The 26,685-nt window shown below is 37.5% G+C and overlaps 1 protein-coding gene across 2 annotated transcripts; it reads left to right on the top strand.

The window, feature by feature from the left end:
* The first annotated feature begins 1,758 nt into the window (after window positions 1-1,758).
* On the top strand, window positions 1,759-26,685 carry NETO2 (neuropilin and tolloid like 2). Of its 2 annotated transcripts, none has more exons than XM_009983698.2 (9): window positions 1,759-1,789; window positions 7,061-7,117; window positions 8,610-8,750; window positions 10,691-10,939; window positions 13,371-13,415; window positions 13,505-13,632; window positions 17,429-17,657; window positions 22,962-23,075; window positions 26,105-26,685. In XM_009983698.2, exons 1-9 carry the CDS (start codon window positions 1,759-1,761, stop codon window positions 26,683-26,685), a joined length of 1,575 nt encoding a protein of 524 aa, XP_009982000.1. The 2 variants fall into 2 exon arrangements, with proteins under 2 accessions (XP_009982000.1, XP_009982001.1); XM_009983699.2 differs by having other exon boundaries at window positions 13,371-13,394.

Below are 26,685 nucleotides of genomic sequence, written 5' to 3' on the forward strand. Positions count from 1 at the left end.
CTGAGAACAGACCTGAGTGTGTTCAGATATCCTGCTGGCATGCTAATGGCTAACAAGATTTGGATCTTAGAAAGGCGCTAGAGTCACTGTTAATAGCTGGTGAAGCCCACTTCTGCTATCAGGCTTTTGTGAGGAGGATTAAAAATGGGTTGGCAGCTCTACTAGCATGCTCTGGGTAAGACTTACTAACAGCTAAAATACATCTTGCCTGATGCACGCCTTCATCTCTGTTACTTCATCCTGTGGCAATCCTGCAGTATATTCCAATCTGAGGAAATCACCAGAGCTGTTAATAGGCTAAGTTGTAGGCAGCCACTTTAACTGCATTTTGATACTCATTTTACCAACCTGCACATGTCCTGTTGAGACCACAAGAGATCAGGGAAAATGTACAGACTATGAACTGTAAGAGCATGTGGGATTCAAAAACTGCTGTGTTTTCATCCTCAGCAATAGAATTGTTTGCCTAAAAAAGCAGCAACAGATGCAATCCAGTATTCCTTTTATCAATTAGCAAATGTCACCAAATGCTAGGAAGAGAGAGGAGAGTCTCATTCCCTGGAATTTACAGTTTGTGTTTCTGAGCTAAAAATGGCTTGAATCAGAAATACACTTAACTGGCTTTCTGAAGGAAAAGGAGGTGACCATCCACGCAGAATTACATAAAATCCAGAGTGTCTGTTTTCTGTCCCCTGCTTTACCTGGACCAGGTTGCCCAGAGAAGCTGTGGCTGCCCCGTCCCTGGAAGTGTTCAAGGCCAGGTTGGATGAGGTGTTGAGCAACCTGGTGTAGTGGAAGGTGTCCCTGCCCATGGCAGGGGGGTTGGAACTAGATGATCTTTGAGGTCCCTTCCAACCCAAACCATTCTATGATTCTGTGATTCTAAATTGCATAAGTTCTTTGCAAGAAGACCAGTCAATCACTTTGAATTATGCAGCATCTAGCATCATGGAACCCTACACTTGATCAGAGTCCTCAAAAGCAACCAAAACTCATACAAGTAATTTATGTTACATGTATAATCTTGGCCAGAGAGAAAGATAGGCTTTGACATCACAAATGGCTGCACCACAGTAATAGCTAACATTAATGTTTAGACATATGTGGGGAAGAAAATTGATGTAAAAGCTGGGATACTGTGATTAGCAGTTACTGAAAGTAACATTAATTTTAGCACACGGGGCAAATTAGGAGCTAGGTTTAAGAATAGTACATAGAAAAGGATTCATTCCCATAAGGCAAAACATACTATATAATTAAGATCAAGCATTTGTTACTCTAGGCTGTATCTGCCAGAAAGAAGCAGGCATCCTGGCAAGATTTTCTAACATGCATGACCTGTGTGTTGCCAATTACTGTCTGTTTGGACTATATGTATACAAGGTGCTGCCTAATCCAGGGAGTACAGCACAGAGATAAAACAGTGAATCCTGCTTTAAGCAATGTCCGTCATCTTTATCCCTAGGATTCTGACTACCACTCTACTAAGAATGTGTAATACTCTAAATGATGAAGTCTTTATTTAAAAAACGGGTGGAATTTTTCACTGTTTCTCAGTTGTGCATGGCTGCTCCCCAGTTTGATACTCAGCTTGCCCTGCGTGCATAGATCCCCCACTGTCAGCACTGAAGACAGACACTGCTCTTGGAGCCACGCAGCAAATCTAGTCTGTTTTCTCTATAAGTGAAAATCCCTAGAGCACTCAGAAAAAGCAGAGGAAAGACATGCCATAGGGAGCTCAGAGCAATACTGTATCCCATGAAATCTGAAGAATGCATCTTGCTGGAAAGTACAAGCATGTCAGATTTGCAGCCTAAAGCACTTGTTTTTCCAAGCAACACACTGATTTCTCAATATTGGGTTGAACACCCATTTACTATAAAACTGACTATATTATTCTCATTTTTAAAGAGAAATAGGAGCCACTTATTTGTGAATCTCTCTATATGTACTTCAGTACACAAATTAACAAATTTTTTTTTGTAGCTTAGATTAATTTTAGAGAATTTTAAGAAATGCCGGCAAAGAAAATCTTGTCTCCTGCAAACAATGCATAGTTTATTACACAAGTTCAGGGGATTCTTTTGTATTATTCTGTAAGCCTGTTTGAACAACAGAATAGTAATAAGAATTTGCAATGTATAGTTAGTGTCTTCACTCTTAAAAATTTATACAGCTGTCTGCAGGCTATGTGATCTAAAATATTTCATGCAAAGGAGTGAAGAAAATGAAAAACCTTTTAAAAGCAGGGACAGAAGCTTGCTGCTTTTTCTTTATTTCTGGTTGATGTTCACACAGGTAAAAACTATCAGATCTTTAAATGGTAGTACAAAAGTATGCACCATAATTTGTGGAATAAAAGTCTGTAGCAAATACCAGATTAATGAATAAAAGAAGCCCCTCTTAATCTGTCTGCCTCAGTGGCTGTGCTGCTGTTGGTTTAATCATAGTCTCTTCTACAGGGTACGTATCAAGAAGTAGAAGCTCAATATAAGGTGCAGAAGCACCAACCTCTATTATATTTACCAACTGAATATCTCTATAGTGTACAAGGTCAGTCTCCCATATTTCACTGTCCTCTAGAAGAATTTTCACCACACTCCTCCGTTAAACACAGAACATTCAAACCCACCCTTCTATGCCTTTGATATTCAGTGCAGTCATGCAATCCTGCACTGTTTGTGCAAGAGGTGTTTTTAGATGCTTACTACTTCTGCTTCCTGTAACATAATAGAGCATGGAGCTAAGTCTAGAGTTGTCTTTCATCCACACTGAAGAACAGTGATATGTGATAGACTTTAAAAGAGGAAAAAAGGAGCAGAGAAATACTGTGTCCCGTACAAGTTTAGGTGTATTATAACTATGTGAATTCCAGATTGTCAGAAATAACAGGATAACTCTTCATCCTTCTGAAAGTGCTACAAGACTTTTAGTGAAAGTAGATCGGTATCTCGTGTCTGTTATAATTATTGTGCGTATGTCTCGCATGCAGTACCAGGACACTGGTTCAGCACTAGCTCTCCACTGCACCATCCTGCAGGATCTGTCTCTTCTCTAGACATCTTCTTTCCTTCTTACTGACTTGTATGGTCCAAATTAGTCTTTGAGATTCAAAACTATTTTTCCAGGAAGTGTATGGATTTAGGACACCAAGTGATTGCTTTGTTGTTTTTAAAATGCACACAAAAATGGGTTAACGGAAGCAGTCTAAAAGGTCTAAAAATATCCTGACTGATTTTTTTTTCTATTCTTTCTTTTCCTTTCATCCTGAACATTGATAGGCAGCGTTTTCAGCCAAAAAACTCCTGTTCGCTATCCTGCATTACACTGTGTCATGTAAATGCATGCAGCTTAAGGCAATGTTACCTCCAGCACGCCTGCCCAGTACTCTCAGGAAGAACAGATCTATCTTTCCACCTTTTTGCTACCAATGTCACAGAGATAAGGACAGCACACATACAGAGTGTTAGTCAGAAACACCTTTCTCTTTATCGTACTATCACCCGGGTGTGTTGAGTCCAGGACACTGGGATAAAAGTACTGGCAAAGGAAGGCGCTTAAGCATTTGCTACCTAGGCTGCTTTGAATACATCTTAAGAGTTGTTGAGAGCATGAGAAGGATAGGCGGTTTCCAGGGAAAGGCAAGAGATGGAAGAGATTAAAAATGAAGAGGATGAAAAGGGCAGGGAACAAAGAGAAGGTGGCCCATACTTAACTATATCCACTCATCCATGTAACATGACAAAGGAAGACAGTAAGACAGATATTCAGCCCATTTATCTTCTGTAATTGCCTGCATATCCATGCTGTTCTGCAGGAAACTTGCACTGTTCTTTTGCACTTACACACCCATACAGAGCTCTGGACTATTTGTAGGAATGGCACAGGCTTTAGTGAAAGCCAATCAGACTTTCCGAAGACCTTTAGGAGGCTTCTTTCTGTATCCGCATCATTTCAAGAAGGGAAATTTATTCTTATGTTTTGTCTGTACAAGAGAGCACAATCATTGAAATAAACGTAGATGCTCACTGATATTTTCAAGATGAGAAAAAAAAAAAAGTTATACTGTTAGCCATAGTAGATAGCTGTACTAAAAAAAACCCCAAAAAAACAAATGAACAAATCCCCAGATTTCCCACTGTTACTTGAAAGTGACTATCTGCATTAATTTTGTTAGCCATGAGAGTATTCATGTTACTCATGTGTCTGTGTTTGTTTGCTTTAAGAAAAAAAAAACACAAAGCCCATTTCGCATTTTAAGAAGCAGCATGAGATACAAAGAGATTGCTGTGTCCTTGCAAAATAGAGGGTGGGCGTAGCACATATTTAAGAAAGGTTCATCCAATAGAAGAACATACTGACACCTGATTTATATAAGACTATGGAAACTGTGTTTACTTTAACGACAAAAGCCCGCTTTGAAGTGTTGCTCCAAAACCAGTGTAGAAAAAAAGCAAAGTACATAGACAAGTTCATAACCACTATCAAGATTCTGTGTTAGGGACAAGCGATCTCAGGAATACAAATGCATTATAAGTTCACGCACTTAAACTCAGATCTTTGAGTACACAATTTAAACACAGAAGTTGCAAAATAAGCTGCAAATAATTTTTAAATAGTAGCATCTATATAAGAAATACTAAAAGCTAAAAAATACCTGAAAACTAATGTCAAGTATATGTTAATAAAGATGGGATATTTCTTTATTTTATTTGCTTTAAAGACTAGTGAACATCTGTAACTTAAAGACCAGTAATAGGTACTCGATACTTTCTTCTGAAAGATGAATTTTCAATCTAGGGTGAGTCAGCAATGATTAACGATGGATACTTTGTATTGGGATAATGACAGTTGGGAAGTATCTTTTCAGTATTTAATATTGATGAAAATACGAAATTACTGCAAAGATGAAAATTGCAAAAATACCTGAATCTTGACCTACTGTCTCGTAATCCATCCCTAAAAAAATCAAATAAGCTTCTAGGAACATTACACTTGTTTGCGAGACCCATATGGTATTTCAGAACAGCCACAGTTGGGAGCTCAACGTGCAAGGGAAAAAGCGATTGTTGTATGTAGTCTCGTAGTGGTGTTCGATCTGTTTTAATATGGGTGGAGAGAAGAAAGGGCAGCAGAAACATACAGAATAAACCCCAGATGCTAGATGGACACTTTCAGGGGCAGACTTTGATTCCTTTTGTCTTTCCTCAAGATGATGTATCTATGCCAACATTACAGTGGCATCTAGATGAGTTCAGTCAAGATCACCGTAGTTCAGAGTCAGTGCGTGCCCGCTCTGGAACTCCCTAAAGGGCTGAAAGTTGAACAGTGACATAGGGAAAATCACAGATAGAAAAAATGCTGCTTCAGCACAAGCCACTAAAACGCCTGAGCAATGAGAAGGGAAAACTGGGAAAATAAAATGAACTTCTTGAATGTGACAATAAATTCCCTGCTGAAATCTTTTTTTTTTTTTTCCCTGCAATGGTGAGGACATGCCTGTCTGACTTAGTATTAACAAGTAGATTAAGAACATTGGAAAGGCCATACTTGGTCAAATCAAACATCCATCTAGCCTGGTATCTTCTTTTACAGAGATGTTAGAGGTCTCAGAAGGAGTATAAAAGTAGAGTAAATAATATTTGCCCCAAATATTATCCCAGACTTCCAACCACTTAGGGCTTAAGGGGTTTCTGAAACAGAATTTTCTCTCTTAAGGATGTGTTATGAAGTATGCACATTAAAAAAAATAAAAATCTTGATTTCGTTCGAACATGCCACCTGCTAGCTTTGTCTGATAGCCCCTGGATCTTGTATTGGAAGAGGCAACAAATAGTTCCTCTCTATTCACCATCTCAATGACACTCAGGATTTCATAACTTGTATCCTATCTCCCCTCAGCCAGCTTCTGTCCAGGGCAGAGTCCTAGCCTACTTAGGACTCTAAGAGTCCTAAGCCTATCTTAGTTCTCCAAGATATGTGTCCAGAATCATAGAGATACTCAAGATGGAAGAAGATTTGAAGAGTGGCAGAATTTTATACTCTATGTCGTTCTCTTTTCCCTTCCTGGTAATCCCTAACAATTTGAGGAGGCAAAGCACTTTAGGAAAATCTGGAGTTTAAGCCTGCTTTAAAACATTGATGGAGTCTTTAATATGTGCTGTTCAGACTGGCACTTCTTGGATGCAGAGAAAGTGTGAACATAAGGGAAAGGCCAAAAGCAAAACCATCTAGACAGCTTCTTTTTAGGGAGGGAAGGAAGAAGAAAGAGGGTTGGGGCAAGGAATATAACAAAATCTTTAACAGATCCAATATTTAGTCAGTTCAAATCTAGAAAATGCCAGCATGTACCATCACCTGAAACTAACACAACACTTAAGCAAACCAGAGTGCTTACAACAGTGTACGTCCCAACAGTGTCTACATCCTACCTGCTGTCACTGCGCAGGGTCTCTCCATTATGAGAACTTTTATCTGCTCACTTTCTGCTGCCACATCATTTGCAGAAATCAATGGTATTGTGGCAGCATCACAACCACCGGTCTTGCAAGCACAGTTCTATAGTGCCCCTGAAATCCATGTAGGGATAAGACCATGCAGTGTCTCCTGTGGTCCTCATTAATTTCTTGGAAGCCGGAGAAGTCTTTTTTACACGTTATGCATATGTAGTTTTAGGATAAATATGGTTCAATATAGCAGTGAAACATCTTGTTTCAGGATATGGAAGTTATATAGCAGATAGATACCATTTAATTTTATAAAATGCTTGCAAATTAATAGATGCTCTAGAAAATATTCTTCAAGTCCCCTCAAACAATAAATTGCTACTCTAATATATGCTTTCTTAAGGAACCTGGAAGAAGAACCAACAGTGCACTTAGACTGCACTGGTTTTCTAACGTTGAAATTTTAAGAAAGCACATAAATGAATTATGTATTTTTGTGTGTTCTGAGTTGTTTTGGATAGTGATTCTAGGATTTGCATGAATCAAGACTGCAGAAAATGGTCTATAATTTTGATAAGTTACTGATGCTTTTCCTGTCCAATTTCTCTCATCAGTGTTGCTAGTAACAATCCTTGTAGTGGAAGGGATTGCCGTTGCACAGAAGACACAAGGTACAATTTTGGTTTGATGGTTTTCTTTCAAAAAATGTAGCAGTTTTATAATTTCTAATTAAACAATGTAAGTAAAAGAAAGTGTTTGCATTCAGGTATTAATAAGTCTTGAATTACCAATATGAATTCCTGTTTTTTCTGTTTTCCCTCAATTTACTACGTTTTTTTTCCAACTGAACAAAGCCATCTAATCACAAAGAACATGAACATTCACTTATCCAGTTAAAATTCTGTAGTTTTAGACCTTAGATGTGGAAAAAAACCCACCATGGAAATTCATGTTTTCTGCATCTGACAACAAGCTTTTCAAATAATCCACCCACAAACATTTTTGAAACCTGCTGAGTGGGGAAGGCATCAGTTTCACAAACCTTATTTTCTCATATGTGGGATTAACCCACACATAGAAGAGAAGAATTCCTTGAACTGACACCTACAGAATTTCCTTGAACAATTTCTGCAGAAGAGACTAAGTTTTCACCCCCATAAATCAAAAAGTTGCCAAGATACCAGTGGAAGGTGATGTAATTTACTGGTGGCAGCTAAGGCCTGTATCAGCATGGACTCCCTCTCAAAGGTCTGCAGAGAAAAGCTGCATAAATATAAATAACATGGTGAGAGCACCCTGTGAGATTTAGGAAAAATGCAGCAGAAACCACATATGCTGTGTCTTATTCGCTCCAGTTCTGCTGATATCAAGGAGAAGGGGTCAAAGGTACTTAAGAGTGTCAGAGAGATCGTACTATTCCTAGCTCCTTTCTCCTGGGATAAGGAAATCTGAACTAGCAAAACTCCTGTGGATCGTCTAGGATGGTGCACAGGCTTAGTAAACCGCATAATCTCAGTCAAGGAACATATTTCCCTGTACAACCAGAAGACAGCCTTTGATCTTAAATGATACCTTTAGCTACCAGTGCAATCTACCTATTCCTAGTAATTTTATTAACTATCATTGCTGTATTAAATGTATTTACATATTGTAATTCATTCTGTTAATAAGCATTCTGTATTCCAACAAATTATTGCAAACAGGTATTCAATTTAAGGGCTGTGTACTTCAGTGTACTCTGGAATTAGGGCCAAAAATAGTAAAAGCTAACAAATATTTTAGATTATGTTTGCGTAGGAATGGAGAAGACATAAACCATAAAATAATGCTGCTATATTGGCAGCCACTGTGACTGTTTAAAGAAGGACATTAAAGAATCTAAACTGACTCGGATAAAAAAAATTACCTTCTTCCCTTCCCAATGACAACTGGACATATTTGATACTCAAAAACTCTGATCTCTTTAGGATATACCACATCACTAAATAAAATCTAAGATTTTCCTAGCTAGATAGTAACAACTAGCATATAAGAGGGGTTTCAACCAAAATAAATTACTTTCTTCTTTTATAGGATATGTGTTATGTCAGTGTTTTACTTCTGCAAAATCAAATTTGCCAGCCTGCAGGAAAAATTTATTTGCTCACTTTTTTTTTGCTTAAGGTGGGCAAAATATTGGAGTGAATCGCATTCCACCTACCCAGTGTGACAACTGGGTACGGACAAGTAATGGAGGACATTTTGCTTCGCCAAACTACCCTAACATGTACCCACCAAATCAAGAGTGCATCTATATCTTAGAAGGTACATGCTGTATTTCTGTTTTGCTGTGATCTTACTGTTAAATGGATAATCTTGAACTGTTAAAACTGTGTCATTTTACTATACTGTCAAATATTTTATAGCCATATCGGTAATTTAATCAATTCTGCAGTCATTTGATTGAGCAAGAAGCTAAATTTGCTCTCTGAAGAAATAACAAATTAATAGAAAATGCAAGCATTTGGGAATTACCTATATGAGATAAGACATACCCCCACAGGCAGAAAAAGCAGCATCAGATCTACTGTAGTCTGTGAAGACACAACTATTAAGATCAAAAATCATAGCTTGTTATCCTAATATCACTTCCAATGTTGCTGATAATAAACTGCAAAAGATGGTTGAAGACTATATTCTGTCTGTCTCACAAGCAGAAAATCTTTATGCTTTTATTAGTAAAAGACACATCTGACTATTATAGCACCGTATTAAAAATATAGAGATTTGTTAGCACTGGTGAGGTCACTATTAAAATTATGTGATAAGGACAAAAAAATTTCATTAACTAGAAAAAAAACACATTCCAACGAGAGTATCTTGGATAAAGGCTGCAAGACTTAGGACGCACTAATTATTTTTTCCTCTTACTAGAATGCACCCAAAACCCACTGAAGACAGCTAGAAACATTAGCTTAACCATCAGATTCATATCAATTAATTGAAATATTTCAAGTAATACGTTTCAGTGAGTTGTTGTTTGTACAATGTAGTGCTGGTTCATAGACACCCTCATTTTTGCTTGTGTGCATGCGCATCCGAAGTTTTGCATCTTCCCTACAGTGAAGGCACTGGAGAGCAGATATCCTGTCCAGCTTCAGAGTTTGGACGTACCAGATCCATTGCTAGATCTCCCTTGTGCAAGGCAGTTTCCGTGAGGCACGGAATCAGTTTCCACACCTCTGTCCTTACCGTCCTTTTACAGAAACATTATGGGTACCTGGGCGAGACAGAGCCTCTACGATTTCTAGTGAAGATATGGTCTCTCCTGCAGACCGCTGCCAGTATGTGCAAACAGCTAAGAATATTTTTAACTCGGGTGTAAGTAAGCCATAAGGTCTAAACAGAGTGTGAGAGACATAGGAGTAAATCCTTTTTGCATTCAGAAGCAGCAGACAGCATGTGATTCTTTAATGCTGTCACTGCAGATACCAATTAGTATCTAAGAGTTCGTATAGCTCAATAGATTACAAGAACAAGAAACACTAAAGCTACTCATACAGTACAAAATCACTGTTCCAAACTACAGCTGTAAAAAAAAGTCCAATCACAAAGTAGCCGTAGCTGCATCTCATCAGGATTTAGGGGTCTGAGCCAAATCCTGATGTTAGGCTGTCGGTGGTTCAGATTTACCAACATCTGTGATCACCTGCATATTATTAATATATGTGAAGCATTTACACTTCTCTGAATATTCTAATAAAAGATGTCTCCTGCCAAAGGATCTGCAAATTTGAGCTTAATGTTTAGGAAATATACCAGTGAGTAGTTCTTTATATCCTTTTCTTTTCCATTCTTTTCTGCATCCCTCAATGTTTTGTCCTCTTTTATGTACTTTGCTTTCACAGAACACCGTTTTTAATTTATGTCTTAATATTAAAACTTGTTTGAATACCTTTGCATGTATGTTAATATCTGTTACATGTGCTGCATTAAATTTGTCGTATCTGAATGTTCAACAATAAGATCAGCAAGCAAAAAAATGCCATGAAAAAATATCTTCTACACAGTCATTTTAAAAATTTTTATTACAGTGTATCTGAGTTTTTGTAGCAGACTGCCAGATGTAGTTTGAGAAGTTTCCAGTCTCTCCTTTAACTTGCTGGATTGGAGGCCTGTCTTTTCATTATTTCATGTCTTCATGTGTTTGTTTTTTTTTTTATATAGGTCTTCATTTAATCTTTTTCTCAATTTTTTATGTCTAGCTGCTCCACGACAAAGAATTGAGTTGACCTTTGATGAACCTTATTACATAGAACCTTCATTTGAATGTCGGTTTGATCACCTGGAGGTTCGAGATGGACCTTTTGGTTTCTCCCCTCTCATTAATCGTTACTGTGGTCTGAAAAGTCCTGCACTAATTAGATCAACAGGGAGATTTATGTGGATCAAGTTTACTTCTGATGAGGAGCTGGAAGGAAAGGGATTTCAAGCAAAGTACTCATTTATACCAGGTAAAGATGCCTAAAGTTCCGAGCTAATGACCGTCTGCTCCCATTGAACTCTGTGGATGTGTTTATGCCGGCAGGCTAGAGCTGTATTTCCTAAGTGCTTATGAAGGCAAAGTGACAGTGCCTCAGTCCTGCTAATCCTACAGCATACTTGGCTAGGATCACTTTGGAAGATTGACTGAAGGGAATTACAGATCTGTAGTTTGCTAGTGAAGAAGTCAGCTGATCTTGTTCATACTGAAGGCTTTAGCAACTTCCCTCTTTGTTACTCTAACTTACACCAGTTTCACCAGTAGTAGAATGGAAAGAGCATTTATGTAGATAAACAGCTCACACTTTCAACAGCCTATCTTCTAGGAATATAAGGCACTACGACGGAAACACTTGAAGCAAATGTATAATAGCATTTCCAGCCAGATGCAAAACCTTTTAAATCTCCATTCTTCATCATATTTCCAGAGGAAATATCGATACAGTGCAAGCATCAGCTCTCAGTGTAACTAGATTCCCTCAAACCGCAGGCTCAGACAATAGAATTGTTCTTTGCTCAAAATACTGTGTAGTTTACAGGGTACGAAGGAGAGGATAATATGCTGACGCCTTTAGACAAAAAGTACATCTGCTCTGCGGGGCCACTTAAAGCTGGCAGGACATTCTTTTTACAAGAAAATTTGTCCTGATGTCCTTGTGCAGTGCTTGACTGCTGTACTTCATAGATACTATACGTGTAGTTATCAGGATTTTATTGTCCTTTGGGACAACAGACAGTATACAAATGTCAGCTCTGTTACTGCTACTATAAATGTATACATAGGCATAACTTTTTGGTGTTGTCTTTGCCCAACTGGTCTTTACCCCTACAGTGCATGAAAACACTATACGGAATTATATATTACTGCTTATAGAACTGTATACTTTGCTAGGATTTAGACTTGGAAACTCTTCAGATTAACGCAGTGACCAGTCCTCTGGGAATAAGGTGCTAAAATGTTTTCACAGGGACAGTACTTAGCATTTTGCTAAGTCCATTGCAAAGCCATTTCATTAACATCACTTTAAAAACTAACAGCCTAGTTCCAGGCTGAGACTTTAAATAGACATTTAAACTCTACACTATTTTCATAATAGCTTGCAGCAACTGAAGGACTGACATTTTTCTTTCCTTTTCTTTCCTCTGCATTTACATAGTGTGGTAGAATATTTTGGCATTATGAAAATGGAAGGTGACATGTGTGTACACCCCACTTTATAAAAAAAAATCAGTTCACATGAAAGGTTGTAAATCTGTTGCAGAATTTTGCATACAGTGGTCAGAGATTTCACTACAGGTAACTAAAACAGAGAAGGGCAAAGGAGGCATTTTCTCAACTGTGCAGAGTCTTAAGGTCAGGACTGAGGCATTATAGGGATGGTGATAAACTCCCTATACAGAAAAACATTTAGAGGACCACAGAAAGAGCCAAAATCTGGAACTTCATTTGGAAAATAATTTTGTACAACACAGACATGAACTTTTTCATGAAGTAGTGCTCTCTTTGTATAGATTAACACTTCACACACATACACACGCTATGATTTGCATGATTTCTGTGGTGATTTTCTATGCCACAGCTCTGACTGGGTGCATCTTGTGAGTTTCTGTGCTGATTTATGAAGAATCACTAACCTGATCACTGAAATGTAAGCCTTGGACATCTGAGCCCATTGCAGACTCTTTTTTTTAGCCAAGCCCTAGTCCCAGTGAAGTCAAGTACCATCAGTTAACCATTATGACAAAGCATATTCCTAACTCGCTAGTAGTATGCACACAGTATATAGTACAGATACATACACTACCTACACATCACATTTAGAAGAACAATCAAGGTGAAATTCTGCCTTCATAAACAATGTCTGGAACTGTGCTGCCTGGCCTAATAGAAGAGGCTTGGGTACCCAAGGAAAAAGTGTCTTTAGTATTGAACTGTCCTTCTTTGTGGTTTTTATTAATAACAATTAGCAATTTCAAAGTGTTGATGTATTCTACTAAACTTGAAATTGTTCAGAACTAGGCAGACAGCAATCTGATAAAAACGATGCACACAGAAAGATCCCCTGTACTCTTGTGAGGCTCCAGTGATTTCAGTGAAAACTGGCATAGTTAAATTCAGAATGTAATGCAGGAACAAAATAGCGAATAGTAATTTTTGGTGGTGTGCTGGAAGTGTGAGCTGTCAGTATAGAATTATCTTACTCAGATAAGGTCAATCTTTGTGGAATAATGTTATCATCTAAAAAAATTTGTCTTTGTAGCCTTCAAACAATTCAGTAAACTTTCTGGCAATTTTTATTGTGACATAATAAAAAATGGACATAATCTTTAGATTATACTAAACCTTGACATTATTCTCAAGCATTGATAGCCCCTGTGATTCATGACTTCTTTCTATTACAGATCCTGACTTCACTTACCTAGGAGGTATTTTAAATCCCATCCCAGGTCTAGTATTACAATAACAATTTCTTTATACATGAAATTTTAAATTGATATCATATTGCATTTGACAACAAGGTATGTGTTCTCCCTAGACTGCCAATTTGAGCTCTCAGGAGCTGATGGAATAGTACGTTCCAGTCAAGTAGAACAAGAAGGAAAAACAAAACCAGGACAAGCAGTTGACTGCATATGGACAATTAAAGCTACTCCAAATGCGAAGGTGGGTTTCATTCATATCATTCAGCATATAATGGGTTTCCAAGTCATTAGTAACAGGTAATAGTCACTAGCTGTAATTTGCATAATGTCTCACTTTCACGGAAATGAATTATGTATCAGTAGCTTAGAAAATCCAGATAGAGCATTGTTTCTGAAATTAAACTTACACAGCAAGTCCTCAGTGTTGTCTTCCTGTTATTTGAAACTTAAAATACAAAATAACTGTGAAAACTGTTTAAGCAATAATTTTCAAGGGCATTTGACTTGGACTCTGGTTTTATTTTGGAAGACTGCAGGCAATGATGCTGGCTAACAGCTTTGATAAATTCCAGTACTCTTGCTGCATGGTTTAAAATTTAGCCTTAGTGTTTCTTTTGGAGAATTTGGTTCTGTTCAAAGTCAACAGAATTATCTACGTGCTCCTCCTCAGTCTAATTCACAATCCAGCAACTTAAAACTCACTTTCGTCAGCAGTCTGAGCTAAAATGAAAGGCTTCACCTGAAAATAGCTGAGGAATTATCACTCTTTCTCTTCTGACTTAGCTATGGGATAACACCCTCTTAAAGTGACACAAAATTTGCTAGAGCTTCTCTGCCCGAGTTCTAAAGGGGCATATTAGTTGCTCGACCCAAAAATCAGCAGTAGTTATCTAGGTACCTAATGTTTATGATTGTGCCTGCAGAACTAGAGATTGGTTATGAAAATATCACTATCTTATGCTTATTAAAAACAACGTGAGTTTTATTGTTGGGTGGAGAGAAGGATAAAATCCTATTTGTAATTCCGAAATACAATAGCTATAGCCTGTGTAAAAAAAAAAACGAAACAGCTGTATAACTCAGAATCATACACTTGTTAGTTACTTGTGAGTTGCACTGAGGAATATATTTTTTTCTTTATATAGCATACATATCCATATTTTTGCTTCTGTGTGTATATTAGAGCACATACCACTGCTTGCATGTACATAAAAATTAAAAAACGTTTTTAAGCAGTAGCTGTCAAGATGACAAACCCATGCTATGCCTTCTTACATACTCCTAATAGTTAACTAACCAGCCCTATTCACCAACTTCCAAATCACTTCTAAAACAGCAGCCTAAGAGATGGTAATAAGAGGACAAGACGAGAAAGAAACTAAAACTCCATTAATATATTTGAGCCTTTGAGGAAGTGACTCAACTCCCAAGAGTCCTATACTAGTCTAAGTAATAGCAGCAGTTCTTCCAGAAACAATAATAAAACCATTTTCTCTCTACATTGCCACTTGAGTGCACTGGGTCTTATGCTTAAGTATTTTAATAAATTATTGAATGTTGCCAGAAGGCAGAGTTATAGTTGGATCAGTCCTGAGATTAGATCATCATTGTAAATTATTGAGTTAAAACATTATAGAAAAAGAGTTCTTAGTATTCTGACAGTGGTTTTGCAAGGTTCAATTCTGGCAGAATTATGATTATAAAATCCATTAAATCTGATATGATGCAGTCTCTTAAGAAAAACAAGCATAGACATTTTTAAATTCCGCAATTTGATTTTCTAATGAAAATAAATTTTTTAAACTGACATGACTGCAACAATGAAGGATTTTTAAATCTGCATAACAGGTACTTAATAAATTACCTCTGGATTTCAGAAAATTACTAGAATAATCAATATAATCTAAGAAGGAGGACTTTTTGTATTTACTTGCCTAACACACTAACCAGAAGGAGCTTTTGCAGAGCTGAGCTCTTTTAATGAAATTATTCCTTTGTTTTCATACACAGAATAGCTCTACTAAAAGTGTGCTAATTTATTTTTAGCTTCCATTATAATTTCACAGCAGATCTGTAAAGTCAATCATTAAATGAAAATACCATCTCTCGCCCCAAATACCAGCATTTACAGGTCACACCCATGTTTGTGAGATAAGCCATCGATGGAAGACAGGTTCTCAATGTAGCTGAGAACTTCCAGCAGTAAATCCAACAAAGACAGCAGAGGGGAAAAAAAAGAAATTAAAAAAAAAAAAAAAAGAGAAAAGAAAAAAAAATTTTTTATATATATATTGAAAAAATCCCAGAGCTACTATGGCACAGGCTGCACCTTTTCACAGAATGTGCAAGGGGAGACAGTGCTGGCAGCCTGCCTCTGGAAAACACTGGAAAGGAAGAGGCAGGGTGTACAAGCGTCACCTGTCTGTTGCTGTGCTCTTTGACTGTGTTTTCGGTAGAGCCTGTTCAGTGTATGTGAGGGGTACCTTCCCCCCACAACCTCCCCGCCCAAGTTGGTTGGTTTTGTTTTAGTGAATTCTTAAAAATTCAGTTTTAAAAGGCTTTGGCACCAGCTGAGGTTAAAAGTGAGATATGGCAAAAGGGCAGAGAAACAGGTAATTGAGCAGTAGTAAGCGTGGTATTCACCTACTCTGTCTTCCTGGCTTCACAAACTAAACAAGAGTTTTTGGTTCTTGTCATTAGGCAGATGTGTGAAAAACCACAGTGTGCAAAAGATCTTTAGCATCCATAGTGTCAGCTGAAGAGGTAGTTGTAAACTCTTCTCAAAACACATACTGTCTAGACCCAAGCTTATCTGAGGAACACACTAAAGACCTCATGGATAGAGGAGGAACATCTCTTCTCCCATAGAGCAGGAGACCTCAGCCTCCACACGGATAGATTTCTTCTGTGTCAAAGATGTGTCTTCTTCTGTCCCTGGATGTGTTTAAGAATAGGGTGGATGATCTACTTGAGGATATGGTTTAATGGGGATTAGGGATGGTTGGACTCGATGATCTCTAAGGTCTTTTCCAACCTAGAAATCTATGAAATCTATGAAATCTATGAAATCTATGAAATCTATGAAAGTAACGGCTATCTGAGGAATTTCTAGAGTTTAAAGATGGACTTTGCAGCATGCTTAGGTGACTTGGTTACATCTCTCATCAACTTTCACTAGAATTTTGAGAATTCCAATAGAACCATTCAACAGATTACAAAGCCCTATGATCTTTTCATGTAATTCTAACTGAATTACAATCTTGCAGAAGTTCCTTGCTCCAGCAAAATGAATTATTTGCTTACTCTTCAAGTGCCATCTTGGTCTTCTAATTTCCTTGCTGCATATATTCTACCACATACACTGCTCTCTCTTGGATTAGATTTCTGCTTTTGGAAGAATTAAGACCGGCTTAAATTTAACTCTTCCTAGATAGCCATCTTACTTTTCTTCTGCTTCTATTTTGATTCAAATTGCTCCTGACTTCTTGCTTTATGTCTTCCATAACACTGCTCTGGTTCAGTTATTAACTTTCATTCTGAAGCAACAAATTTTAGTTCCTTATTTTACTTGCGAGCTTTTCTGACTGGACTCTTTCCCTTATGTTTTAACATTGGTTTTATGAGTTAAAAAGAAAAAAAAAAACAGTCAAAATACTGTTAAAATTCTTTAAGTGTATTTATGTGTTTCTTGTACCTCTTCTAGAGTAATAGACTGCACATTTAGCAGAGCTGCTTAGGGCTTTCTTCAGCAAGTGTGATGCTTTTTCCTTTTTTACTAGAGGGGAGCGGAAATATATCAGAGTAAATTAGTAAGCAAAGATTATTTTGAGGAGGGGGGAGGAGTGAAACAGATACTTCAGACAAATTTCAAGTAATACACTACATTGACATTTAATGAGAAAATGTAAGTTTGAAAGTGTTGTGAATTGAATTACATGTATGTGTAAGGGGGCGAAACATCTCATGGAAGATTTGCTAAGAAAGAAAACTGTCTTCTGTTACTTTTCCTAGAGACATTAATTTCTCTTTTCTAACAGATTTACTTGCGATTTCTCGACTATCAAATGGAGCATTCAAATGAGTGCAAAAGGAACTTTGTTGCTGTGTATGATGGAAGTAGTTCTATTGAAAACCTGAAGGCGAAGTTTTGCAGCACCGTAGCAAACGATGTCACACTGCAGACTGGGACAGGCGTGGTGCGAATGTGGGCAGATGAAGGCAGTAGACTAAGCAGATTCAGAATGCTGTTCACTTCATTTGTGGATCGTAAGTAGATTTTAAAGTATCCGTTCTCCTGGTATCAGGGTACTTCAGGTGTTTTAGGAAAAGCATCAGCTATATATTATGCAGCAGGAACATACATAAACGGTTGTTTCTGTTACCTTCACATACTAGCAGGTAAATTAAATACTTGCTTATTACAGTTATAAGCATGGTTCCTGAAGAAGGCCTGTCCTCCATTCTTAAAAGATTTATTTTCACGTGAATTCAGTAATAATACAGTCCTAGGCTGTCCTTCTCATGAAGAGGTCTATAAATGAGCACAGACTTACTTAAAAAGACAATGGGACTAAAGTGTTCTCTCCCACTCACTCCCATCTTCCAGTTCCCTGCCAGACACCACAATAGGCTCTTCTCAAGCCCACACTGGATGTTCAGAAGGCTAGAAAACAAGCGTGACCTTGCAACCATCTGGATCTTCTTCCTATCCACAGCCCTACCTTCAATTTTGTATCTGGAACCATACCCACTCCAGCTACACCTAAGCTGCTACCTCCTGCTCAGCTACACGTGGCTCTAAACGATCCGCACACGTGCTCCCTTAGCAAAGCCCAGTTGTGTTGCACAACCATGGTTAAGCAGTTAAATTCAAATTTATTTAAGGCTCTATTAAAAGCAGAGCTGTAAATGCAATCTGGATTTCTGTTTGGATTCCACAGCCTGGGTTAGAGACAGTCTTTAGACTCATTGTAAATTAAGGTGTTTCTTGAAAGTATGCTTTTTGTGAGATTTTCTTCTAAGTGCTTTCTCTCTGAATTCAATGGAATTTTGTTGCCTCACATTTACAAAGGATGACACTGTCCATGTTCAGCACAAAAGTACACTAAGTTTAGAACTGCAGAGCAGATCTGAGATACATGGGGAGAGCTGAATAAAACGTATCTGCCACTTCAGGAAATCGGACCTATGCGTGCACTAGAGGTTTTCAAAAAGTTCTGCTTGAAGAATAAATAGTACAGATTTGATGTCAAAGAAATAACTTTTTGACAGAATGACCACGTCTGTAGTCAGTCCTGAAAGGGATCCTGGTCATCACCTTGCAAAAATGTTCAGGTTACAGGTAACAAGTAGATTTTATATTCTCTTCCATAAAACAGTAAAGTTTAACACAGGAGAAAAGTTACTTACTGTGAAACAATCTTTCTAAAGTAAGAGACTTACAAGAAATAGCTTATTGCTTACTTTGCATACATGGTAGTAAGAAACAATTGCATGTTTCAAACTAGTCTATTGTTATCAAATAGGCATTTGATAAACTTGAGATATTGTGAATTTCAGTAAATACCAGGTTTAAGCACACCTTGCTTGCTAAATTTATAATTGCTTTTCCAGTAGCTTTTGTTTCAATACAATTAATATTATTAGTGATAGTGCAAGTTATTCCAGCTTTCAATCTAGAAAATACCTTACCAGGGAAATTATCCCTTTATATTATAAATATTGGAGTGGTTTTGGGAGTTTTCTTGTTGAGTTTGGGGTTCAGGGGGAGCGAGGGCGGGTTGTGGAGGGTTTTTGAGTGCAAGATGTTGAAACAGTAACTACTCCTCAAGCTCGATAACTTTCTGAACTTAGGGTTTTAAAGCAACTCATAAGTCATTGGCAGAAGAAAATCTGCAAAGGTACCTGGTTATTCTTATTTATCTTCTAACCTGAGATACTGTCTTTCTCAGATAGGTAATTCAAAAGTATGTGTCTGAAAATGTTTCATGTATTTTTATATAATCTAGTGATAAGCGTTTTTTCTAACTGAAAAAGGTGAATCCGTACTTATCTTATTTTCAAATCTTTAAGCAATTTTTCTCTTCTACTTTACTAACGATTTGTAATTACATGAAGACAACCATGAAAACAATCAACGTTTCTGAAAAGATTTACGTAAATGAACTAATTGTGCATGACAGTCACCTAACACACACCTAGTGCTGCTTGCAGATTTGACTAATTCATTCAGCTAGCAGTGATGTTAAAAATCAATGTATTTGATTTCTGGCTTGATTCAATACATGAATAATGCTGGATATAAAGAACACTGTGAGCATTGCACCAGTCTTGGGCAGCTGTTATGAGAGTAGTCCAGCTATGTCCTTGAAGTCTTGGACTGGAACCGATCAATCGTTGTGACTTTTAAACTCTGTACTCCTCAAACAACAAGAGAAAAATGAAGTCCATTTGTCCTGTCTTTATGAACTTGTGAACAAAACCCATCCTCAAAAAATCTTAAGGAGACTACACAGGAATGTAAAATAGAGACTGTGCTGGTGGATGGAGAAGCAGCAGCAGAATGCATCTTCCAGAAATACAGAAACATGAAAAAATTTCCCTGTTCAGGAAAACAAGAAAGGGAGTGTGTCTTATATCATAATTCTTCCTCTGTGCCTCCGAAAGAACTACAACTCCGTATAGATCCGTCTTGAAACACCAGCAGATACAAACGGATCCATGACAACCACTCTGGACATGAATTTCATAGATCCTCCTTTATATCACAGTCAGAAATATTTCAGTAGATATTGTAGCCTATTACATACGTAGCCTTTTTAATCTATTCTGTTTAAACAATGATCCTATTTATCCTTTATAAAGGGATTCTTGGGCATTCTGTCTTTCCAAGTTCAGATAGAAAAACTAAGTCTTTTCTCCTCACGTGCTAATAAGGCCAAGAGCTTTTTATTTTGTAGTCTGCATCATGAACATTTTTTCATTTTAAGTATTAGCCTTTCTCCCATTTTACATATAGATATATATAATGGTTAGATATGTTCACTACATCTTCCTGTTTCTATGAATTGCTGTGGGTTGTCTAGAATACCTGTTTTCATATTTAGATTGATGCTCTTGGTAAGTTTTAGCCTGTCATCATTTAGTCCTTCAGGGAGAAGGTGTGAATCCCTTCAGAATTTAGTTGCAGCATAATTTTGGATGATGCTTACAGCATGATCCTAATGCAGCTGAGGATGCTGTTGGCTTTTTTTGCTACAAGGGTGCACTGCTGCCTCACACTCCACTCTTTCTCCACCAGGACTTCCAAGCATTAGTCTACAGAGCTGCTTTCCAGCTGGCTGGCCCTCAGCCTGTACACGTGTGGAGTTATTCCTCTGCAGCTGCAGGGCTTTGTTTCCCTTTGTTGAGCTTTGGGGTTCCTGTCGACCCTTTTCTCCAGCCTGTCTCAAATGGCAGCACAACTGCCTGCTCTGTCAGCCGCTCCTCCTAGTTTTGTATCATCTACAAACTCACCGAGGGTGCAGTCTGTCCCAAAATCCAGGTCATTAATGAAGAAGTTAAACAGTGTTGGCCTTACTGTTGGTCCCTGGAGTACACCAATAGTGACAGCCTCTGGCTCGACTTTGTGGCTTGATCACAACCCCTTAAGCCTGGCAGTTCAGTCAGTTTTCAGTCCACTTCACTGTCCTCCTATGTAGTCTGTACTGCATCAGTTTTTCTACAAGGATATTATGGGATCCAGTTTTGAAAGCCTTGCTAAAGTCAAGATGTACAACATCCGCAACTCTCTCCTCATCTAAGCTAGTAATTTACTCGTAGAAGGCAATCATGTTGGTCAAGCATGATTTCCTCATCATAAATCCATGCTGACTACTCCCAATGACCTTCTTATCTCTAATACGTTCGGAAATGGCTTCCAGGATGATTTGTTTCTATCACCTTCCCAGGCAATGAGAGAAGCTCCACTCTATCCCATTCAGTAGCAGACCCATATTGTCCTTGGCCTTCCTTTTGTTGCTGACAAACTTGAAGAAGCCCTTCTTGTTGCCTTTCATGTCCCTCACCATACACAATGGGTGTGATCTATACCTTCCTAGGCATTGATCATATTTTAAAGCAGTGTTCTTCAGACTAGATCTGCTTTCCAAACAATTAAGTTCTCAACTCAGCTGAGCGAGGAACATTGATGTGATCCTTGCTGTGACATTTTTATGTAACACTGAAGTTACATAGTTAAACTCTTCCACATACACTCTGAATACATTCCGTATTATGTTGAAGTACTACAGCACTTGCACTACTCTTAAAGCACAAGCTTCCTAAATGGAACTTCTTGCCAGGTTGACAGGAGTTAAGCAATAACAGGAAGCTAATACAAAAGCTTAAAACCAATGAGCATAGGTTACCAAAATTCAGTGGCATAAGAAATGGGAAGACAAATGTGTATTAGCTTTAGGAAATTCAAATTCAGAATTAAAGGTTTGAATTTTCTTTTCTCTTAGGCATGACTCCTGCTTTTTGTCACTGAGACTCTGAAGCCCAACAGAAGGAATAAGCGAGAAACATGCTGTATTCAGGACTAGTCACCCTCCTCTGCTCTACCCTTTGGGTTTCACATTGTTTCACAGAATCCAGACTGCTCAATAATAGATTCTTTCGATGAAACCAAATAGCAGAATGTCTATCATACACCTTTGATGTTTAATATATAACTGGCTCCACTAATAATAGACATATCTATCATAAAAATACATTACTGAGATAAAGGGAAATATCAATTTCTTGTCCAGTGCCCTGAATTTGTAAAGAATTCCATATGTATGTTATATAACATCCTGAAAAGAATTATTACTATTCTTTTAATATATTTTTCTAATGTCAAGGAGCTATAACAAACATTCATGGAAACATAAAATGTTTAGGGCAACTTTCTAGTTAATTTATTTTGTCAAATTTCTAACTATATATAGACAGATAGATAAAAAGCTAAACTGTACTCTGTCTTAATCCCTGCATTAGCTCTAATAGGAGGCTCTAAGAGCTTTGATTCACAAGCAGGAATGACTTAGATGCCTCCAGTTACTGAAATCTCTTGCAATTACTGAAGCAGTCCTCCACAAGCTGAAATCTGATTTGCCTTAAGATATTAATGGGCTCTGAAATGCAGATGTTCAGGAGCTGCTTCACAACCAGCTATATATCTACATAGCAGATGCACAGCAGATTGAATAAATATATAATTGATGGTGAGCATGTGATTTTTAAGTATTAAGTTTAAGACAAGTATTAAACCTTCTTCCATTATCTGTGTTATGTGCTTGTCTATCTGCTAACCATTTTGAGCAAGAATTTTTTTTTTTGTAGCGTTGCTAATACACCTGAAAGCAACCACATGAAAAGAGAGTAAATCATCTGATAATTAGTGATGTGCAGGAAAAGTGATTGTGTCTGAAACAGAGATAAAGAATGAATATCCATGTTAAAAAAAATAACAGGAATATACGAGTTTTATTGCAATGCATCAATTAGTGAAAATTCCTAATGTTTTCTTTCTCTTCTCTCCTGCAGCTCCCTGCTCAGGCAACACTTACTTCTGCCATAGCAACATGTGCATCAATAATTCTTTAGTCTGCAATGGCATTCAAAACTGTGCATACCCTTGGGATGAAAATCACTGCAGAGGTGAATATGGTGCAAAGCATAGGCTTTATGAGCTAGGCTGGTCAGTTTGCCTTTCAAGGAAGTCATGAAATGTCTTTTTTCTGGAAATATGCTGAAGACAGCCATTCTACTAATCTCAGGAAGGTGTTTCAAATTTTTTATTTAAACTCAGGAGATATGTAAGTGTCCTGAATATTGATCTTACTGCTTTGTAATTAAATTTCTTCCTCTTCAGCATATACTTTCTATTTTAAAAGGATGTCAGCTTAATAGGAAATAGAATATAGTATTTGCCAGGTTGCATCCTATCCGTTTCTAAACTTCAAACAAAGCAAGGATCGTAGGGACAGCTAATACCTTTTATCAGAGAAAAAAATATAGAGCTGGAAAGAGACAGACAAACCTTGAAGCACAAAAAGCCTTTCTCAGGGCTGAAATAGAAGCGAAAATCTTCAAAGATAAATACAATTTTAAAACATTTGTTTTAAGTTGTTAATAACAGGCTATCTCAGAGTAAATGCAACTGCTGCACATGGTGTGAGAAAGGGTGAGAGGAAGGAGGAATCGTTAGGAAGCAAGAAGTCATCACTTATGGAAAACAGACACGTGTAAATCAGTGCTTTAGAACATGGGGCAGGGGAGTATTGTTTAAACCACTACAAATACAGTAAAGATTTGTTTCAAGATCAGGTTTTTGTAGGAAAAATTCTCATGATTTGAGGAAATTGTTATTCTGCTAAAGCACCAATATATTCATTTGTGCTTCAACAATAAATGACTTTTCAGAGTTGGAACAAAACCAATTTAAGGTCAACAATTTTTCTTGCTAAAACAAAACAATAAACCAGCAAACTTAAGCTTGAATTTTTTTGACAAATAGAATGGCATCAATAGGTCTGAACAAAAAACTCCAGAAAGATTTAAATAAGTAATAAATAGGTACTCAAGTTCAAAGAGAAATTGGCCCTGCAGGAAGGGTCAAAACCTTCTCTAAAGAAAATATTGAAATAAAACAGCTTTTCAACACACAAATCCAGCTTAATTTTTTTAGTAAATAAATATTTAAAAACCTACTTTGAAATTGTATTTTGGGAAACAAAAAAATTCACACCACTAATAAGTACTCTAGTGCAAGGTGTATTATGGAAGCTTTCCAGTTAACAAGACAGATCCGTAACTCCCAAGTTTTCAATGTAAAAGTAAGCTTCCTCTAAACAATCCTTAGCTGTGATAATATTCAACATTCCCTCTTAAGTGCAGTCGCTGGATCTCTTTCCAGTCTTTACCAACTGTTTTCTAGAACCTTGCCTAAAATCCACGCTTCACTCACATACTGCAGTATTTAAAAAATGAATTCCATAAAACCAGTATCACAAGGTGAAGAAAGGGTGTTTCTCAGTATTTATAAATTGCTGTTTGTGGTGCTGAATAACCCACCATGTTTTATGTTGAATGCAACCTAAATTCTGCTTTAATATTTGCACAGCAGATAATTACGAGACAGCTGAAAACTGGATCTGAATTGCCAGCTAAGGTAGATTGGAGAGAGACTGATGCAACCAAATAAGCAATATCTAGCCTTAAAAGAAAGCTGCTCACTTCTCACCTCAATTCCTGCCGGCACCCAGAGTTCTCATTTAGTCCATACTGATAGTTACCTAAATCTGAGCATATCATTACCTACCTTATGCCTAAACTACTGACACAAAAATTGATAGAAGTCAATTGTGTGCAATTTCTTTTAAGAGACTGGAGAAGACATCACCGTTTGTATAACAACTTTTTGATTAAAATATCTTCCAAGAATTAAGAAACCTAGATGTGGATGAGAGAACTGCCATAGCACTGAAATTCATACATCCCACAAAGTATGGTAACACTAAGATCTGAGCTAGGCAGGACAAGGGGAGATAATCCACCTTCACGTTAAAGGTATAAATGTAACTCGGAGTATAACAGTCTAAGCTCTGAAGTATTTCAGACATAACTTCTTATTAGCCAATTCCTTGGGACTCTCCGCTTGGTGTATGGATTGTTTCAAATAGCATGTGATGGTATATTCCTCTCTCCACACACTGCGTGTGGATGGGTGCATAACACACGTATCCAGATGCCACGAGCCGAATATCTGAAAATAACATGCAACATTCAGGCTACTACATTTTCTTTTATATAGTCTTAAATGCTTTTCTCCCCCACTAGTGAATGTTGCAGAGTCTCAGTGTAGGCTTCCTTTAGAACAAGTACATTTACAGAACAGAAAGCCAACTGGAAAATTTTAATCTTCAAATAAGAATTTTAAATACGGAAAACCATCTTGCTCTGATGCTGCCATCTTGTGTGTTTTCATATGAAGTACTAGTCAAAAGTACCACATGATTTGAGTTGGTTGATTCCATCCCGCCCCTCTCCCCCTTTTTTTTTTTTTTTTCAAACTGACTTGATGACTGTTAAAACTGGAATATATCCATGCTAAAGCTCCCTGTGTTGAAATAGGTGTAACAGACTTGCACAATAGACACAGTCGTTAAATTTCCAAGAGATATGGAAACAAATAGTACAGTCAATCTTACATCATCACTATGATATTTCACTTTTAAAGAAGAACTAGGTAATTTTAAATCTAGATGTCTTTCTACTGACATTAATTGGAATGTTACCAGCAGGAGCAAACCGTATTAACAGAAGCACCATCTGTAGCTGTGTAAACTATTAACTCATGGATTTTGGAATATGAACTGATCAGTGTAGGTTCAGGATTGAAGCCACATCCCAGCTGAGTCAGCGTGCACTGGCTACAGAGTTCCACCTGCCACTGAGTTATCATGTGGTAGCTACTAATGCAGACAGGGAATTAGACTTGCTGAACAAATGCACAGATCCAGAATGATAAATCCCATTGACATACAGGTCTAGTCTCCAGTGCCATTAAGTCATTTCATTAATACAGCACTTATAAGGCAATCACAATACAGCTTGCTTTGGTTTAATACATGATCAAAAGTGTGGAAAATAATACAAGCCTTATAATCCATGTTTTTTCTTTGCAGAAAAGAAGAGAAGTGGATTGTTCGAACAAATCACCAAAACTCATGGGACAATCATTGGCATCACATCAGGGATAGTTTTAGTTCTTCTCATCATTTCAATTCTAGTACAAGTAAAGCAACCTCGCAAAAAGGTTATGGCTTGCAAGACTGCTTTCAATAAAACTGGTTTCCAGGAAGTATTCGATCCTCCACATTATGAACTATTTTCTCTACGGGACAAAGAAATTGCGGCAGATTTGGCAGATTTATCAGAAGAACTTGAAAACTATCAGAAAATGAGACGCCCTTCAACAGCTTCCAGATGCATTCATGACCACCACTGTGGCTCCCAGGCCTCTAATATAAAACAAAGCAGGACAAACCTCAGCTCCATGGAACTTCCCTTTCGCAATGATTTCGCGCAGCCTCAGCCAATGAAAACATTTAATAGCACATTCAAGAAAAGTAGTTACACTTTCAAACAAGCGCATGACTGCCCTGAGCAAGTCATAGAAGACAGGGTGATGGAGGAGATTCCATGTGAAATCTATGTTAGAGGGAGAGAAGATACAGCACAAGGTTCATTATCTATTGACTTTTGA

The sequence above is a fragment of the Tauraco erythrolophus genome, chromosome 15, assembly GCF_009769465.1.
Source record: "Tauraco erythrolophus isolate bTauEry1 chromosome 15, bTauEry1.pri, whole genome shotgun sequence".
NCBI lineage: Eukaryota > Metazoa > Chordata > Aves > Musophagiformes > Musophagidae > Tauraco > Tauraco erythrolophus.

Coding starts and splice junctions, on each gene's coding strand:
- NETO2 (XM_009983698.2), top strand. CDS start 1,759: ATGAAATCTGAAGAATGCATCTTGCTGGAAA. Junction 13,633..17,428: donor AAGCTACTCCAAATGCGAAG/GTGGGTTTCATT, acceptor CTTTTCTAACAG/ATTTACTTGCGATTTCTCGA. Junction 17,658..22,961: donor GTTCACTTCATTTGTGGATC/GTAAGTAGATTT, acceptor TCTCTCCTGCAG/CTCCCTGCTCAGGCAACACT.